This window comes from Aethalodelphis obliquidens, unplaced genomic scaffold (assembly GCF_003676395.1).
Source record: "Aethalodelphis obliquidens isolate GAN/ISIS:26980383/991018 unplaced genomic scaffold, ASM367639v1 scaffold24, whole genome shotgun sequence".
Classification (NCBI taxonomy): Eukaryota; Metazoa; Chordata; class Mammalia; order Artiodactyla; family Delphinidae; genus Aethalodelphis; species Aethalodelphis obliquidens.
In genome coordinates, this window is record NW_020837968.1 from 11,608,753 (window position 1) to 11,627,571 (window position 18,819).

The following is an 18,819-nucleotide window of genomic DNA, read 5'->3' on the forward strand; positions in this document are numbered from 1 at the left end:
AAAAAAAAAAAAAAAAAAAAAAAAAATGTGGTAGCCACAATATCTCAATAAACATACTTAAATCTTTTTAGTATCAAATCCTCAGTAAGCTGTGACTTCTACCAAAAACACAAGACCATAACCAACATTGCTGACGGCCTTTTAAAAACGTGTTAATAACATTCCTATTTTGCTCACTGCTTTTCTTCACCTTTACAGATGACATTTTTCAAACTATAAAATGCATTCTGCTGGCAAACCTTCTTGCTTCAACAGTTCTCAGTTTTATAATAGTAAATCTACATTCTTTGCTACTGAGACATCCACTATCTTTTGGCGTGTGACTTTGAATGAGGCAAAGAACAAGCCATACATTTAAAAATCAATACCTAACCTTATCAATATTCATTTTCCTGTGTCAATACAAAATACGAAGGTGAAAGAGCAGTAAATAAGCTAAAGCGCTGAAATAAATTCGGTGTTCCTGTCACAATTAATAAATGTTCAACCGATAACACTGCTGGCTAGTCTATAGCCTTACTTCAATTATGCTTCAGTGTTATTGTTTCAACAGGGTGGGTAAAATGTTCAGTACACTAGCAGGTAGAGATGATCAGATTTGGGGTTATTAATTTCATAGGGAACTTTAAATCTTTAAAAATATTATTTATTATGGATACAGTATATAACTGTTTAGCCTCTTAAATTGTTGTATAAACACAGTGTGGGATTATAAAGTGCCTAATTATAGTTTTCTGATAAACTTTGGCTAAATCTTTTCTAAATCTGCTATTTGATGACATAATATGTCATATATAAATCAGAGGGGATCATCAAACAATATTCAGACTGTCAGCCTTTTAACTCCCAATCCTGATTTCACATCAGAAAGTGTTACCTTCACCTGTCTTTTTCCAGCTTAGATTGAATGTTGACTAAAGGTAGAAGGAGCTGTGAACACACGATTCAATGTGTTTTCTGGGAGGTCTATAAGGGCCTACAAAATGGCAAGAAGAGTTTCTTGAAAATAATTCTACATGCTAACTCAACTTTGGAAACTTATAAAGATAAGATTCTTTGTTATGTGATTAACTATATTCCAGAATTTGAAAACTATAATTTTTGGAGACAAGATGATCTAGGATTCATAACCTTATTATCAAAGTGCATTTATGCAAAAGCATTTCTTACTTGAATTTGGAGAATAATCTTCACCTTAGAGTTGATTCATTTGTATTGGAAGATATTCTTTTTAAAACTAAGGATTTTTAAGTAACCTCATTCTCTTCCTCTTTGAGAGGAACGGTTATGCATGGATTGTAAAAATGCATCGAAAATGAGTAACCTAATTCTCCTACTCCAATACTATTGGATTAATTACAAAAATGCATTAAGTTTCTATGAGTTATGTTCTTTTAGATAAATAATCTAGTAATAGAATCAAAATCTTGAGTCTCAAGAGAATCACTAAAGTTTTGAAATACAACACTTGGAATATGCTGTTGTAAGCTTATGAATGTTTTAGGCTAAAGTTTAGTATTTATACCTATACGCTGTAAAAATGATTTCCTCTGATGCTACTGAGTTGTAACATCAAAATCACCCTGTAGAAATAATCACATTACGCTCTCCCCAACCATTATGCATTTTCCTTCTCACTTCACATACGTTCAGAGTGTTAGGACCTGACCCTGATAGTCTCTCTTCCTTATTGCTGGCTCTGAGGTGCTTTAGTCACATTCCTAAGATTGTTCTTGTACTATTTCTGCCACCAGTGTTTGAATCATTGAAAGGTAAGAGAATTCGGGGGTCCATTCAACTGGAATGGGAATATTAAAGAATCCTATACCTGCCTTATGAAAGATTTGAGGAACTTATGACATGTATTTGATCTAAAAGTGGCTATATGTTCCTGTATAAAGAGATATATTAGAAGTGTTGTAATGAAAGTTCTGTATTTCTATACAGCAAATTTAGATAAATCTTTTATGGCACTTAAGATACATAATAGTCTATATAAATATAAATAAAGTGTATAATCTATTTATGTATAAATAAAGATATATATATATATATATAATTGCATAAGACACATGAAATAAGATGGTCTTTACATATATATTCTTACAGAAAGGCCATATGTATGTTATGAAAAGATCATGAGTTTAGGAGTCATGCAAACATTGGCTTGAATCCTCCCTTTGCCCTTCAATCATTCTGCCTTCTTAGGTAGCTAAGAAGACCCTAACACATGTCTGAATCTTCATTTTATGGTGTAAAGTGAATGATAATAACACCTAAGTCATCAAGTTGTTGCAAAGATAAAATAAGGTTTTGGTACACAGTAGGCACCCAGTAAGTAGTAAATATTATTCTACATGAACACAAACACATTCTGCACACAGGTATTTCCTACTTCCAAATTCTGAAAATTCAACGAAGTTAGAGGATGAAGATCAGACATCACACTTGTAACTATACTTATAACTACAGTTCATAATTGAGCCCTTTATGTGGATGCAACAACTGTATGTGGGTGCTCCAATTTTAAGTTATTCTTTAATTTTTTAGTGCTGAACTATGGGATAGGTCTACTGAATACAGAATTTAAGCTTCACCTCTTTTACTTCCTTTGAAATCATCAAGTCAAGATATCTGTCTATTCATATCTGTTATCTATATCTGTATTTTCCCCTTCTCACTGCTTACTCTCCTGTTGAATCTGAATCTTATTGTCATATTCTGTAATTAATCTTGGAGAACATAACTCTTCCTATAAAAGAATTCCTAAATGAAGCTGAGAGAGACAGTTTATAAATATGAATGGTTAAGGACCCCAAGCAATAGGCCACTATTATAATAATAACTTTGTAATTGATCAAGGATCTACATGGAAAGCATTTTCTCATAGTTTGCTGAACTGCAAACCCATACAGTTAATTGTTTGTTCCTGTGCGCGTGTCCACATTTAAGGCCTAGTCGGCTCCCTTATCACAGGTTTTTATCTCTGCTTCCCGCACTACTGCTCTTGCACGAGATCTTTTTTTTTCTATTTAACATCTTTATTGGAGTATAATTGCTTTACAATGTTGTGTTAGTTTCTGCTGTATAACAAAGTGAATCAGCTCTACATATACATATATCCCCATATCCCCTCCCTCTTGAGCCTCCCTCCCACCCTCCCTATCCCACCCCTCTAGGTTGTCACAAAGCATCGAGCTGATTTCCCTGTGCTAAGCAGCAGCTTTGCACTGGCCAACCATTTTATGTTTGGTAGTGTATATATCTCAATGCTACTCTCTCACTTCGCCCCAGTTTCCCCTTCCCCCACCGTGTCCTCAAGTCCATTCTCTACATCTACGTCTTTATTCCTGTCCTGCCCCTAGGTTCTTCAGAACCATTTTTGTTTTTTTAGATTCCATATGTATGTGTTAGCACACAGTATTTGTTTTTCTCTTTCTGACTTACTTTACCCTGTATGAAAGACTCTAGGTCCATCCACCTCACTACAAATAACTCAATTTCATTTCTTTTTATGGCTGAGTAATATTCCATTGTATATATGTGCCACATCTTCTTTATCCATTCATCTGTTGATGGACACTTAGGTTGTTTCCATGTCCTGGCTATCGTAAATAGAGCTGCAATGAACACTGTGGTACATGACCCTTTTTGAATTATGGTTTTCTCAGGGTATATTGCACGAGATCTTGCAATACATATTAATCTTATTCTTATCCTTCCCTACCAAGCTCAGGTCTTTGCCTTTCCAGGAAGGCTTCCTGTCCCCTTTGGTCTAGTGACTTCTCTCAGCTCAAAACCTGTGGTTCTCCCTATAATACACTCATTAGAATGACATGGTGTTTGAGGTGGAAATGATGAGAGATCTTTTATTCTAATGCTAACTTGTCTAAGTAAGGAAAGACGAAATCAAAGATCTCTGCAGAGCTGGGTGTAGAAACCAGACTGCCACATTCATCACCAGGCTGGCATCTACTACCACATGGGCCTTGTGTTTTGAGGCTGCTTCAATACTTGTGAACTCATTACTATTAATTTCCTCTGGGGTTATTTACCTTTTCATCAATTTATGCCTTGTTTTCCCAACAAGTCTGTAACTTTCTTGAGGCCAAAGACACAGCCTTTGAAGTATCTGTATCCTGTAATACCTCACACAGTTTTGCAGGTGTGTAGGAAATACTTTAGTGATTGGCGGCCCGAAAAACCTACACAAAGAACACACAATACATCCTGACACCAAAGGCAAATGATGTGCTTTACTGGTTTCTTGTAACTGTGCTTCCTCCTCAGTGCTGGTGATTAAGGGTTATCTGTATTTTACTCTTGATGATTTATGAACTTTAGATGTGTGTTTTGCCCCAAGCCCTTTTTCTTTTACCTGCTGTAGTAGGTCCAGGCAAAGGTGCAGCTTTTCTTCTCCGTTTGATGTCTCCAGTGCATAGGGATCCTAAATGCATGCTTGTTTGCCTACAAGTAATTATCAGAAAAAACTATTAACAAAGGAGGGAAAGAAATGACACATAAATACACAGCTTGTATAATCTGAACCTAAATCAAAACATTCTCAACAAAGATGGAGCAGCCTAGTAAAACCACCAATCTTGTTTATATCGAAACATAATTACGTTTGTTGACAAGCGTTCAGCAGCTAAATGCGCCATCATAAATTGTTACTGGAATGAATAATATAAAAGGAATGCTTTTTAATTTTCAAAACTGGCAATCTTTCTGGCTCAACATAAAATCAAGCACTGTTGCTTCTGACAGGAAAATAGCTAAGATTAATTATCTAAAGAGAGCACAATATTGTTGCTAGGTTATCAATTGGTTACTAATGCTTTACTGTCAGAACAACATTTATTACAGGAAAAGTATGATCAATTTCTTTTAGGATATTATGTGGCAGTGAATTCTCTTAAAACATTTTAAATAGAAGGAAATAGTGATGTTCTTCCTGACAATTCACAGGATTAGAATTCTTTAATTATTTATCGGCTAGGTGAGGAAACAATTTGAATGCATTAATGCTGATATTGATACTAGACAAGCTAACGTGATATTGGATTACCTTTGTAAAGACGTGATGTAGAAGAACTAAGAAGCAGACCTTCTGCTACTCTTGGAACTAGTCAGAATTAGACTGTCTGTCTAACATGGACTCCTAAATTTACGAGTTTTGGAAAAATTAGAAATGGCTCAATTGGAAATCAAGACAAACTAATAAGATGGAAAAGCTGTAAAAAGTCTTCAAGATTTTCAAGCTATAGAGGACTCTTATGTTCATGTTCTGGATTATAATCCCCGACATGGGGTTGGGATAGTACCTGGGGATCATGAAGCAGAAATAAATAAAGCATGTTTACTAGAAAACATGACTGTTTAGTAATTCAGAGAGACATGTGGTAGTATACTGAAGTTTTATAGGACCCAATTAGAAAACAACCAGATTATTAGAGAAAAATGTAAAAGGAAGGAACTAATTCAGGTAAAACTCAAAATATATACTTCCACACTTATACCCAGGTGTTTAAATATAATGAAAAATTGGAGTTGGGGAGTAAAATTACTTTAAATACAGATTCTATCTATAATGTACAAAGTAAAGTACAATCAATGAGCTGGCTGATCCAAGGGGTATATACAACCAAAGAAGCATACTGTGAAAATCTATCAATATAGGTAGAAGCAAACGGGTATTTACCTAGTTTTCTCTTCCCTTTGTATTGAGTGCATAATGATTCTCTTTTATAAATATTTATAATTATTAAAATATTTTTTAAAATTAGTTCATTCAATTAATGATTAACTTTGCAGAAATACATACACACACATGTCAAAATGTTTACTAGTGTGTATAACTATAACATTTTTATTGGATTTTGAAGTGTGGTTTTGGCTCATAATACCAAGAAAAAATAAATGGCTATATTTATTTTATATATTATATATAATATATATTTTATATATTTATTTTATAAACATATTTTTATATATATATTTATCTATTTTTAAAGCTATATCGAAATTAAAAAAATTAAAAAGTCACATCCCTTTTTTTTCTGCGATACGCGGGCCTCTCACAGTTGTGGCCTCTCCCGTTGCGGAGCACAGGCTCTGGACGCGCAGGCTCAGCAGCCACGGCTCACGGGCCCAGCCGCTCTGCGGCACGTGGGATCTTCCCGGACCGGGGCACGAACCCGTGTCCCCTGCATCGGCAGGTGGACTCTCAACCGCTGCGCCACCAGGGAAGCCCAGTATCACATCCTTTTTATAAAAAATTAATGAATTCACTTATTCAGCAAGCAATTACTAGTATCTACTGCTGACTTAGCATAAGACTCCATAGTTATGGTGAAAATGAGGAAAAAGGAAGTGGAAGATACCAACGAAATGGAAAGTTCAGTTCTTATTATTGGAAGAGTTTTAAGTCTGAGTGGGGAGATTAAGTCAAAATATATGAATTAGTGGCAGGCACAATGAACTTTCTTAATATTACTAGAGATTATGATATTTAGTCCTTAAAACAATTCTAAGCGTTTACTGACTATACCTTTTTTCTTTGTAGGGAAAAATCGGTGCTTCAATGGAAAACTATAGAGTACACCCTTCTACTCACCTGATTCTGATTCTATGGGAGCTATTTTACAACTCTAAGTTATAGATAACTGAAAGCAATGGAAAATAACTCGTCTGCAGTAATGCAAGTGAGTTCTGTCCCGAGGAAGGACAATCCTCCCCGCTGTGGAAAAGCCAGTTTGCACCCATCGGTACGTTCATTCAATCTTCCTTACTCCATATACATTTGTGCTTCTTTCATTTCTCCTTTGAACCCATTATAACATCTGCCTGGTTCCCTCATTAATCAATGAGTTAAAATTTCAAATGCATATTCATTTTATATCTGTAAAAGAGACATGATTTTACCTATTTGTACAACATTATCCTCACACATCTCCGATCCCTCTTGAAACCTCCCCCCTAGAAAAAAGACTGGAGTAGTTCACCTTCCGCAGAGCATGTACCAGATAGGCGTGGCCAACAGGACTAGCAGAGGAGGGGAAAGTAACATTCTGAAAGTGGGAACAAAGTGGGAACCCGAATTCTAGAGTGTGGCCCTTCTGTTATGGAGCTGTGAAAACCAACCCATGGACTATCTACTTCTTATCCTCTTGTTAAAACATAATAAATATTCTTAGATTAAGCCACTGCTGGTCAGGTTTTCTATACCTGTTGCTGAAAGTATTTCTAAATGATAAAGAGTTTGTTCTGTTCAGAGAATTTTGAGTAGTTCAGGATGTGTGGGTAGCAGTGTTTACAGAAGGAACTATATAATAGGACGGAAGAAGAACGCTGGGGCTCGACCATGGGCCATATGTGCCACATTGGCCCCGTGAAGGTGTTTGGATTTTATACCTGCTGTGGGGTCATTAAAGATCACTTAGCAGAAGCAAGCTGGCCAGATTCATGGGATGCTGACGAGCTGGGGTTGGGAGAGTAACCGGGTTTGTGAGTAGTCCAGACACAAAGTTCCTCCCAGGTTATCAGTCTCTGTTATAATTAAGAATAATATCATGCTACACAATGAAACTTCTTCTGAAGAAATACCTTTTTAGAGATCATTAGAATACACAGTAGCTGTTCATTGTGACCATTAAGATGGCTAGTTTCTACTTACATTGTTCTTGCACTAGTTGTATGTAACCGGAGTCTTCTAATTGCTTGAAAAACCATTCTCCCAAGTCCATATCGCCTTTAAAACTTTATTATTTTTCTTACACTGTTCAAATTTATTAGGAACGCCTGTTTACAAAGAGGGTGAAAAACAAATTCCAAGAACAACTCCCTCTTCTAAGCCTTTTTCTCATCTGCTGGACCCCAAATTCCCTTTTGGGTATCTGTACAGAACAAGTGGAACAGCACATTTTCCTTCAACTCCCCTCCCCCACCCCCAAGTTAGCTACATAAAGGAAAAGAGACAAACATTCAAGGAGAATAAAGTTAAAGTTAATAAAGTCAGTACACTGAACCCAAAGACCTGAGCCATAAGAAAAACAGCGAGCTGTATTTCAGTAATTCTATCAAGAATTGACTACCTGCTACAGCACATTGAGAGATCGGGATTATTGATCAGTAAGATTACTCATTTAAGCCTGTCCTCCCCCCTTTCCTTCAGACAGGTGCAACGGAGTTGCTACAAATAACACTAAGCAAGGTCTACTCCGTTATTTAGTTGTCATTCTTAATGCAAAACAGAGCAGTTATTTTTTTAAATTTAAAATCAATGAACGTCTCAAAGGCAGCCTAGTTACTTCAGCCTAAATGAGTCATTTGTCTTTGCAAAGCAGAACACGTGGATTATTATTCAAGGTGGTGGTTGGCAATTTTTGGTTTTTGTTTGTTTGTTTTTGCTGTGGTGTTTTGAAGAATGACCATACGTTGTCCTAGGAACAGATCCAAATTTGTTAAAAAATGTTAAGGTCCTTTTGTAAGGCACTGTTAGGAAATTACCCATCAGCCCTAGCAGTATATTTGTGTCAGTGAGAGCCTTTGCTTGGGTGGAAAGAGGGGAAAAAGGCAGAACCTGGTAACTTTGTAACTACTAACACCTTAAAATACTAGGGGTAAACATACACATATCTTTAAGTGGAAAGGCTAAAGAAATAATGCTTTTTTGTCATGGATTTAATAAGCAGTGTCAGCTATGATTTGAAACACTGTTTCCCATTGTACTCATTCTGAAAATTTTCCTATTAAGTATTAGAAAGCAGAGCTCAGAGGGAAATCTTCGTTTTGTTCTGCTTTTGAGCCAGACTTCACTTGGTTATCCCGTCATCCTTTTAAATGGGGTGGTGGCGGGAAAGTGGGCATTTCATCCAGAGGAAAGAAAAAGTAAGAAACAAAGCTATAAAAAATCTAAAAAAACCTCACAAAGCAGAGACAAAAAATACTAGGGAGGACCACCTTGCCTGAGAACCTGTCTTTTGACAAGGGCTGACAAGGGCTGAAGCAGGCGGTGTCAAACACAATAATATTAAAGAGAAGACAAGAGGAACTTGTCTCTTCATTGTATGCGCATTTGGCTTTTCAGAGAATTAGGCCTAGTGAAAGCTGCCCCCTGGATAAGATGTGTTCCCAAGCAGCCTCGGACAAGCTGCAGAGAAGAGACAAACAGATGTGACTATGGGCCCTGGCATTAGGCAAGAACACTCACTGTCAGTTAGAAAAATATAAGCCTGGACAGGGTATCAGCTGCACAGATGAAGCGGGTCTGTGGTGTCACTGGAGGAGCAATCGGTGCAAATCCAGCCCTACGTGAACTTTCCCTTCTAGATCCAAATCACCCCCTCTTCCGCTTTATTCAGTGTCAATATGTCTCAACATATTAACTGAACGAGTAAACATCAGTCTCTAGCACTTTTCCTTCTGTGCCAATATGCACATATCAAGTACTGTTGAGCATAAATATTTCTTAACTAACCAGGATCGCATTAGATCCTTGCTTTTTTTTTTTTTAACATTTATTGTATTTATTTATTTTTGGCTGCGTTGGGTCTTCGTTGCTGTGCGCGGGCTTTCTCTAGGTGCGGCGAGCAGGACACTACTCTTCTTTGTGGTGCGTGGGCTTCTCATTGTGGTGGCTTCTCTTGTTGCGGAGCACGGGCTCTAGGTGCGCGGGCTTCAGTAGTTGTGGCACGCAGGCTCAGTAGCTGTGGCTCGTGGGCTCTAGAGTGCAGGCTCAGTAGTCATGGCACACGGGCTTAGCTGTTCCGCGGCATGTGGGATCTTCCTGGACCAGGGCTCGAACCCGTGTCCCCTGCATTGGCAGGTGGATTCTTATCCACCTTCAAGCCCTAAATCCTTGTTTTTAATGATGTTTTCTTTCAACATCGTGCCCCTTCTTGTGCACGATAAACCTTTTGCATTTGGTATTGTATGTTCACACCCTGATCAATTGTTGGTTCTGGCGCCTTCTGTCTCTTGTGGCTTTGGTCATGTGGCGTCACGTTCTGTCTCAAGCCCATTTCCCCTCGCTTGGGAACAATCCTGATATCAGCAAGGGGTAGTTTAAGTTATAACTCTGCGCTGACGCAGTACTTGTGTCCCAGGATTTGGACCCTTGCTTTACTTTGGACATGTCCTATTTCGTTATAAACCTTCTGATATCTTAGTTCTTTTATTATTTTTTATTTTATTATTATTATTATTATTTTTCTGTACGTGGCCCTCTCGCTGTTGTGGCCTCTCCCGTTGCGGAGCACAGGCTCCGGATGCGCAGGCTCAGCGGCCATGGCTCATGGGCACAGCTGGCTCCGTGGCATGTGGGATCTTCCCGGACCGGGGCACGAACCCGCGTTCCCTGCATCGGCAGGCGGACTCCCAACCACTGCACCACCAGGGAAGCCCCTATCTTAGTTCTTTTAGATTTAGGTCATTGCCTGGACTTGCCCAGATGTTAAAATGCACCTGGTGACTGGATCTGTCTCTAACGCTGCAGGCTGACCTTCTCCAAGCGTCAGCTGCTCCTGGCCCCTGTTCCTGTCACCGCCTACCTGCTCGGGCGGTTCTTTACTCTGCGGTTCAATAACCTCCGATTACCTGTTGTCTGAGGCTCCACCCCTTGGATACCGCGATCTGCCTGCCAGGGTGCAGTTCCCCTCAACAGCTTCAGAAGGGTCTGTCCTGTTAGTGCTTCTTCCACCTCGTCTGAGAGTTCAAGTCCAGACGTACTTCTTCCCGATCTGCTTTATCCTGGTACATAAAGGTATCTGGTGGCTGCTGCCAGAACTAATGTTTCCTGTGCGTTTCCTCTGTGCCAGGTTATACGCCAATACGGACGTCCCCCATGGAGCTCCCAGCGGGTGTGAGGGACAGCTGTGTGTCAGGAGGCTCTCGGGGAGCTCAGGGCCCAGTCACTGCCCCAGCAGCCAAGGACTCTCCAGGGTCCTCAGAGCAGAGCCACGTGGCTGAACTGTAGTGAGCAAGGGGGTGACAAGGGGGGAGACGGTGGGAGGCTTCAGGTGGTCCGGGAACCTTATGAAATCCTGTGCAAAATGTGCATATGCATACTTTTTTAGCAAGAAGGTCCATGATTCCTCTCTGATTCTGAACCATTAACAGAGACATTAACACCAAACATTATAGATGGATACCAAACTAGTATTCATAAGCTAAAATACCTACCTTAAAATTTCTATGGAATATTTAAAATATGCTATACACATAGACCACCTTTGCTCTTTACAGTAACACAAATAATAGAATTTAATAATGTAAGTTAAAAAAAAAAAACTCATCCAAATATCTACACTTATCCTATGTTCTACCTAAAAAGCGACCCCCTTCATTTCTGTCTCCTCACCCTGCTTTACTTTCCTTCATAGTAACCAAACTAATATTTCCAAATTATAGACCATGCATATGTATTTGTTGAAAGGTATGGAAACTATGCAACAAAAGACTGGTGACGATTAGCTCCACTGTGATGGCATCTGGTGGGAAGTTTCTTCTTTATGCCTCTCCTTAATATTGGACTTTATTTTTACCATGAGCATGGGACAAACAAACAAATTATAATGAGATGAATTAGAAAACAGCAAACAAGAGGGTTAATAAATGTAAGCGGTTTTCGCAGCTGGGGGGGTCTTTCTTTGTCAACGGCATGGTGGAACTTTTCCCACCGTGGAAACTGAGGTGTTTGTTAGATGAAGCTTTAGGTTCTGTTGGCCTGATCTGCCTGAGTCTCCGACAGAACTTCTTTCCTCTGACGCTGCCATTTCTGTTTTCCCAACTAGTTCTCCGAAAAGGCCAACTTACACCATATTTGTCAATGTTTGAGAAGGATTTTAACCAATCTTTGGCAGGTTACTTAAACTCCCTTTGCCTCAATTTCCTTACCTTCAAGAATTGGGATTAGATTAGTATTTACCTCAAAGGTTTTTTGAAGATTTTATTTAAAGATCACTGGTGTAAAACATTTGGTACAGTGCCTGCCCACACTAAGCAACTGATAACTGTTATCTAATAAATTTACTATTATTACCATCTCCACTTTACAGATAAGAAGCCCAGGGCACAGAGAAGTGAAATAATTTACCCAGGATCACACAGTACAGGGGACACAATGGTATAAGACAACCAGAAGAATGCCTAGTGTGGAGTGTCAGGAAACAGCCACGAAATAAACACATGATGGTATAAACTCATCACATCTCAACACTATCAATATGCTGTAATAAGGATATAAATGAGGGTCATTTCTAAATAACAAGTAGGAATTTTTTTGGTAGTTAATAGGAAAATTAAATTCTTCCTTAACGTTTGATTCTGCTGGCTTTAAAAGTGTCATAGCATGTAAGAATAAAGCACTCATTTTCATTTCAAAAACTCATTAAAAACCCACAGGCCTCCTGTGAGTCTGAAACCCACTGACTTTCTCAGGTCAGCCCACTGCCACAGATTTTTCTCTTGGCCACCACTCGGTACTTCCCACTTCAAAGCTGACTTGCTTCTCCACCGGTGTGTTCCATGCTTCATCTAAAGCCCCGAGGGTCTGTGATTCTGGTGATATCACTCCTTGTGTGGGTTAATAAACACACACGTCTATATCCCTAAGCAGCTCATTTAAATGCTGCTTCTTTTTGTAGCTCTTCATTATTCTAAACAAATGGTACCTGAAAGTGGTGGAGGTTGTTTTATGCAATTCGGGTAGATATTAGAACGTTCTGAGTGTATGTGAATGAGGACCTTCTCACATCGGGAGGAAAGTTAATCTTTTCAGAGAGCAAATTATTCAGGAAGGTTTCAAAAACTCTCTATGGGAGAACCGCTGTTACATTTTAGCTTCCCTGGTACCGCCATCATGCTTCCCATATTTGTTTAATTCCTTCTGATTTTGTTTTAAGGAATTGTCAGTCACCAAGTCCGTGCATACGTGCTAACACACGAGCAGTGTGTTCTACCCACTAGAAAAACTTCCTTGCCGTGTTTCCTAATACCGCCGTCTTTGAGAGCCTGCCTTTTCTCCCTGCGAAGTTCTCCCAGGGCATTTAAATCTAAATGTTCTTTCGCTTCTTCAAACTTTACTAAAAGCTCGTTATCTTTCCAAGTGCCTTTTCTTTACATTTCTTACCTATCTGTGCATATCTCTGTCATTAAACTTGTCCTACTGTATGTCCTCAAGTTGCTTTCGGATTAGAGTGGATCGTCAGTTAAGTATACGCTGGAAACAATTTTAGGCCAAGCACCGTGTCTAATTCACAGAAGCTAGTTGTGCCTCTCATCTATGAGCAAAACAGTAAATGTTTATTGAACTAAAACAAATCAAACTTCAGTAACAACTGTTGCCTCCACGTTCCACTTGGCAATCAATCATGCATTTTTTAGGATAACACTTTCTTGAACTGTTATTTAAATTCACTCAAAAATACTCATTTAACAATTAACAAAACTTGACTCTGAATCATGTATTTCACTAGACGCTAAACGAAACACAAAGAAGGATAAGAGCTCCTACCATTGAGGGGCTCATGGCCTAATGCAGGAGACACACATGAATAAGAAATTACTATACGATGTAATAAATCCACACAGTTATAGCAGCAGGCCACCACTTGGTGGAAATGGAGAAAAATTCATTTCGCCTGAGTTCAGATTTTGATACTGTCTCTCCAGGCAGAATCTAAGATATTTGAGGCATCTTGGAGTATTCTTTTATTCTTCACACCATAGTACCTAGGAAAAATAGGCACTTAGTAAACTGATATTGACTTAATTTACTTGATTTCTAGCTATAACTATACATTTCTGGAATCTGATTATCATTGACATTCAGCATAGAGTTTCAACAATAAGTTTATTCTAATTTCCTTAAAAAATGATAAAGCTAGTATTGACTCTTAGGAGAGATAAAAAATTACTCAAAATAAGTATGATTCTTTTGGATATCTCCATTAAATGCAAGAAGATATGTGTCTATATTTAAAAAATTGGAATGTTGGTCCTGATAACATCTTGCATCTTACATAAAAGAACCATCAGATCAGACTACAGACGCAGATATAATCCCACATTCTCTCTCTGATCAGACACTATGAAATGTTTCCCAGGATGGTATTTGGTATTGTTGCCATTTTATAACTATTAATAAAATTATGGTATTCCTCATATTCTTAACTTTTTAAAGTGAAGTCCATGCATTATTCATTTTCATATCCACTTCATTCAGTGCAGTATATAATATTTGAATATATTTCTCGAATTGACTTTTTACTTATTGTCCTATTCGATAATTTCTGACTCTAAACCCAGCTTTAAATTCAGTAGCATTTTGGAACAAAAGTGCTGAGTTTCTTTCCTTTACCAGCTTCAGGGAATAATGGGGTTAAAAGGGCAGGACAGAGAATATATTTTATTATCTTAAAAAATTATTTTGAATACATGTTGGTTTCTGAAGTCTTAGAATTTATTATCTAAATCACCAGGAACATCCAAGCTTATTGACTGTCAGCTATATATGGAGTATTATTCTAAACATTTTCACATACTGTCTTGTTTAATCTTCACAAAAACCCAGGTCTGAGGAACCTGAGGTCCAGAGAAACTGATACTTGTCATAGATCACATAAACAGAATATAAAGTTCTCATATTTGAACCAAGGAACACTTGCCTCGAAAGAATCATTTTTTCCCCTATACCACAGTATCTCATTCAACTCAGTTATTATACTCCATTTAATAAACATCTACTGAAAATGTAATGCGCGCCATGCCATAAAACAGGATCGAGAAATAAAAAAGATATGGCTTTCATCTGCTAGGGGTTAAAGTCATGGGGGAAAATGATTTCAACTCCATATTCAAAGAGAATTCCAAGCAGGCATGTAAGGCATTCTAGGCCCTTAGCTGAGAGAACACATCTGAAGAGGCACAAATGCCCTGAGGTGCACACATGACGTGCTGTATCTGGGGCTCTGTAAGCAATTCAGTATGGTGGGAGCTGGACCCTATAAAGGAGTGGGAGGAGAGGACATCCCCTTGCAGCATCAAGTGTTAAGAAATTCAACAAATCTGTCCATTCATAATTATTTTAAATTCTCTAGAAAAGAAAGAATGAAGCTGCCTGTTTGACTGAATTAACCAGTTTGTCAACTACACTGATGATTAAATTCAGTGGAAAAATGCCTGACCATATTTTTTTGTAGATATAATTCTGGATTTTATTGCAGCTGTAGTCAGAAATGTACTGCTCTAATGAAGAGATGGAATCAAATGTAGATACATTTCCAAGGCAGATCTTGAAGTTGAGAGGTTTTGCTCATTCAAGAGAGTCTACAATTCACTCGCGTGATTGAGTTGGCAGATACAGGCTTAAGACTGAGCTCAGCTTTGACTTGTGTAAAGTGTCCGTGACTTTGCTTGTTGAGAGGGGACTTAAAGTGATGTCATAATTCTATATGCTGTAATGGGCATCTGCTGAGTAAGAATACTGAAAAGCAAAGGAAAATAGGGTTGTCACTCTTATCTCCATAAAGAGGAGGTAATAAAAACTGGTTATTTTAATAATGGGCCAGAATGTCTTAAACTTCTGAAAGATGTAAGGAGTTATTTCTACTTTAGAATATGTCAGACAGCATCACCATTTAATATAAACTTACTTGAATTTAGGTTAAATTATTGCTTATTGATGGAATTCAACTGGGATGCTATGACCCAGTTAAAATGCCACCTCCTTTATGCAGCCTCTTCTGATTGCCATTGCCAGAATAATTTCTCACTCCTTGGAGAAAACAATGTTTTCTGCCTTCAACTAAGGCTATATATGTACATGAACTAATCCTCTAACCAGACTGTATATTCCTTGAAGGCAGTGGGGTCCATATCTGTTTTATTTTTTAAAGTAAATTTCCCTTGTCGCTTACAAGCCTTGCCAATTCAGGTACTTATTGAATAGTTGTTGAATGAAATTTAACAAGGCATGCCAGAGTTTTTAGAGTAACTTGTCTTTATGATAATCAGTATTTTTATTGAGGTTCCAATTGCTATAATAAAGAAATGTTTACTTATGGAAATAGAAAACCACAAAACTTATTTGGTTCATATCTTGGGCTTCGGGATACAAATATCTGCAAAATCAAGCTTTTACATGTAAACCAGCTTTTAAAGTATATGCAGGTACCTTGACGGTAAAGTGTTTCCCTTTCTACATAATTTTGCATTTCACTAAGTGTAACTTAGTGAAAGGAATGCCTTCAGTTACTCCACACTTCCATGATAGCTTTTGGCAGATGAATGAACATTTACGTACTTAAAATTTCTGCAGACTTGTCAGCAAATGTTTGCTAGGCTGTGAAATATATACAGTATTAGCTAGGTAAGGTAACAGGAAGCTTGTGATGACTACAGGAACACTAATATTCAATAATTAGGAGGAAGAGTACTTCAGGATTCTCCTCATTCAATTCAATTGAAACACTTGCAAAGTTGGAGTGCCTTAGCTTATACTCAGGATTAGTTTTGCCATCAAGATCTTAGAACCAAACATCCTTTATAATTTTGGTAAACCAGGTCTATTACTCTCTGTATCTGGGAGGTCTATTGCCTTTAAATGTCCATGAAGAAACAGTATACAGAGATTAAATGTCAAATATAAACTCTTTCCTCTTTTTTCATTTACATAATGAATTTCTTTGGAAAACCATGGAAGCCTCTACGTTTTTTAGTTTTCAGAAAACAAATGCCAAATGATCAAATAAAAATCATATTAGCTGTGATCAGTCAAAATGTCACTTTATTTTTGCTAAGCAATGTATAAGTGATCTAAATAATGTTTAAAAATTACTATTTCAGAAGAGTTCATGGTTTTTCGCTACTAGATTTGAGAAAACGGTCAAGTTAATTTTTATACGCCTTAGAAGTAAGACTTGGAAAATAAAAAGGACACTGCTGTACATATTATCTACCACTTGAGCTGGGAAAGTTATTTAACTCCTCTCTCTGTTTCCTCATATGTAAAATGAGGATAATAAGAATCTCTACCTCATAGGGTAATTTTGGAAATTAAATGAGTTAAAATAAAATACAGTTTTCCCTCAGTATCCGCAAGTTCTACATCTGCGGATTCAACCAATCTAGGATCAAAAATATTTGGAAAAAAAAAAATTCTAGAAAGTCCCCAAAAGCAAAGCTTGAATTTTCTGTGTGCCAGCAACTATTTACATAGCATTTACATTGTATTGGGTATTATAAGTAATCTACAGATGATTTAAAGTATAAGGGGTGATATGTGTAGGTTATATACAAATACTATACCAGTTTATATATGGGAATTGAGCATTTGTGGATTTTGGTATTCATGGGGGAGGGGATCTTAGAACCAATCCCCTGTGGATATTGAGGTACTACTATACATCATTAACACAGTAAATTTTATGGTACTATTATATGAACTATTTTTTTTTTTTTTTTTTTTTTTTTTTTTTTTTTTTTTTTTTTTTTTGCTGTACGTGGGCCTCTCACCGTTGTGGCCTCTCCTGCTGCAGAGCACAGGCTCCGTATGCGCAGGCTCAGCGGCCATGGTTCACGGGCACAGCCGCTCCGCGGCATGTGGGATGCTCCCGGACCGGGGCACAAACCCGTGTCCCCTGCATCGGCAGGCGGACTCTCAACCACTGTGCCACCAGGGAAGCCCTATATGAACTATTATATGAACTGGTATATAGTGTTCAAGGCAAAGAGTAATTGGAGATGATGCTGGAATAGTAAGAACTGTAAGACCAAGAAAGGCCTTACAAACCATGTTTAGGACTTGATCCTAAGGGCAATGGGAAGCCATTAAGAATGTTTAAGAACACTCAAATACATATGGGATTTCCAAATGCCATTCTGGCTGGGCTGTGGGGAATGAATGAAGGGGACACGAGTGAGAGACTGAAAGGAGTAAAGGATAGTGCCTATGGTTGGTTTCCTTACTAGGATATCAAATCCTGGTTCTACACGTATCACCTGGCCCAGCGCGTTTTATTCACTTGGCACAAAAAGTCCTTAAAGGTGTGTGGAAATTGTGCACGAACATCATTTTTTTCTTAATATTTATTTATTTATTATTTATTTTGGCTGTGCCAGGTCTTAGTTGTGGCATGCGGGATCTTTTAGTTGTGGCATGCAGCCTTCTTAGTTGCAGCATGTGAACTCTTAGTTGTGGCGTGCATGTGGGATCTAGTTCTCTGACCAGGGATCGAACCTGGGCCCCCTGCATTGGGAGCACGGAGTCTTACCCACTGGACCATCAGGGAAGTCCCTGAACATCATTTTTCAAAAGAAACATAAGCAATATCATACTAAAAGACTAGAAAACCATGACATGCTATTGTATCAGTAGAGAAATGTAAACCTGACTACTTACTCTAATCACTTATTTTGCCACTTAAATATAGGCATGTTATGTAGAAGTCCTGGATTCCTGTAATTCTAAAAGAAAGTCATAACTAGAGTATTCTGAGAATATGGTGGCAGTGACACTGTGGTTTTTGAATCCACATAATAACATGTAGGATAACCCAAAACGTTTGGACAACAATAACTAGCCAGAGAGATGACAGCATTCAGAAAACAACAGAAATAAAAGGCAAAAAAAAAATCACTTCAGAAATGAAACTGAACTAGGACACAAGAGTAAATAAATATGATGAAGAAGTAAAAGATAAGAACATAATGAAGAATGGAAAATGCAAAGGATAAAAACGTTAAAAATAAAAAAAGATTTGAGAGAAAGTGATAGCTACTGAAGATAGGCAAGGAGATCCAATATATGTATAATAGAAA

The 18,819-nt window shown here is 37.9% G+C and overlaps 1 protein-coding gene across 8 annotated transcripts in view; it reads right to left on the bottom strand.

Moving 5' to 3' along the window:
- GPATCH2 (G-patch domain containing 2) overlaps positions 1-18,819 on the bottom strand; it is a 173,989-nt gene that overhangs the window by 18,374 nt on the left and 136,796 nt on the right. For 7 of the 8 annotated variants that reach the window (XR_003436130.1, XR_003436129.1, XM_027122199.1 and 4 more), the window contains exon 9: positions 4,379-4,467. Coding sequence is in view for 6 of the 8 variants with exons in the window: in XM_027122199.1 (XP_026978000.1) it covers positions 4,379-4,467 (89 nt within the window). In the remaining 2 variants the exon portion in view is untranslated. Of the gene's footprint in view, positions 1-4,378; positions 4,468-13,281; positions 13,732-18,819 lie in introns of those variants that run through there. The other variant, XM_027122204.1, reaches the window with a different exon arrangement.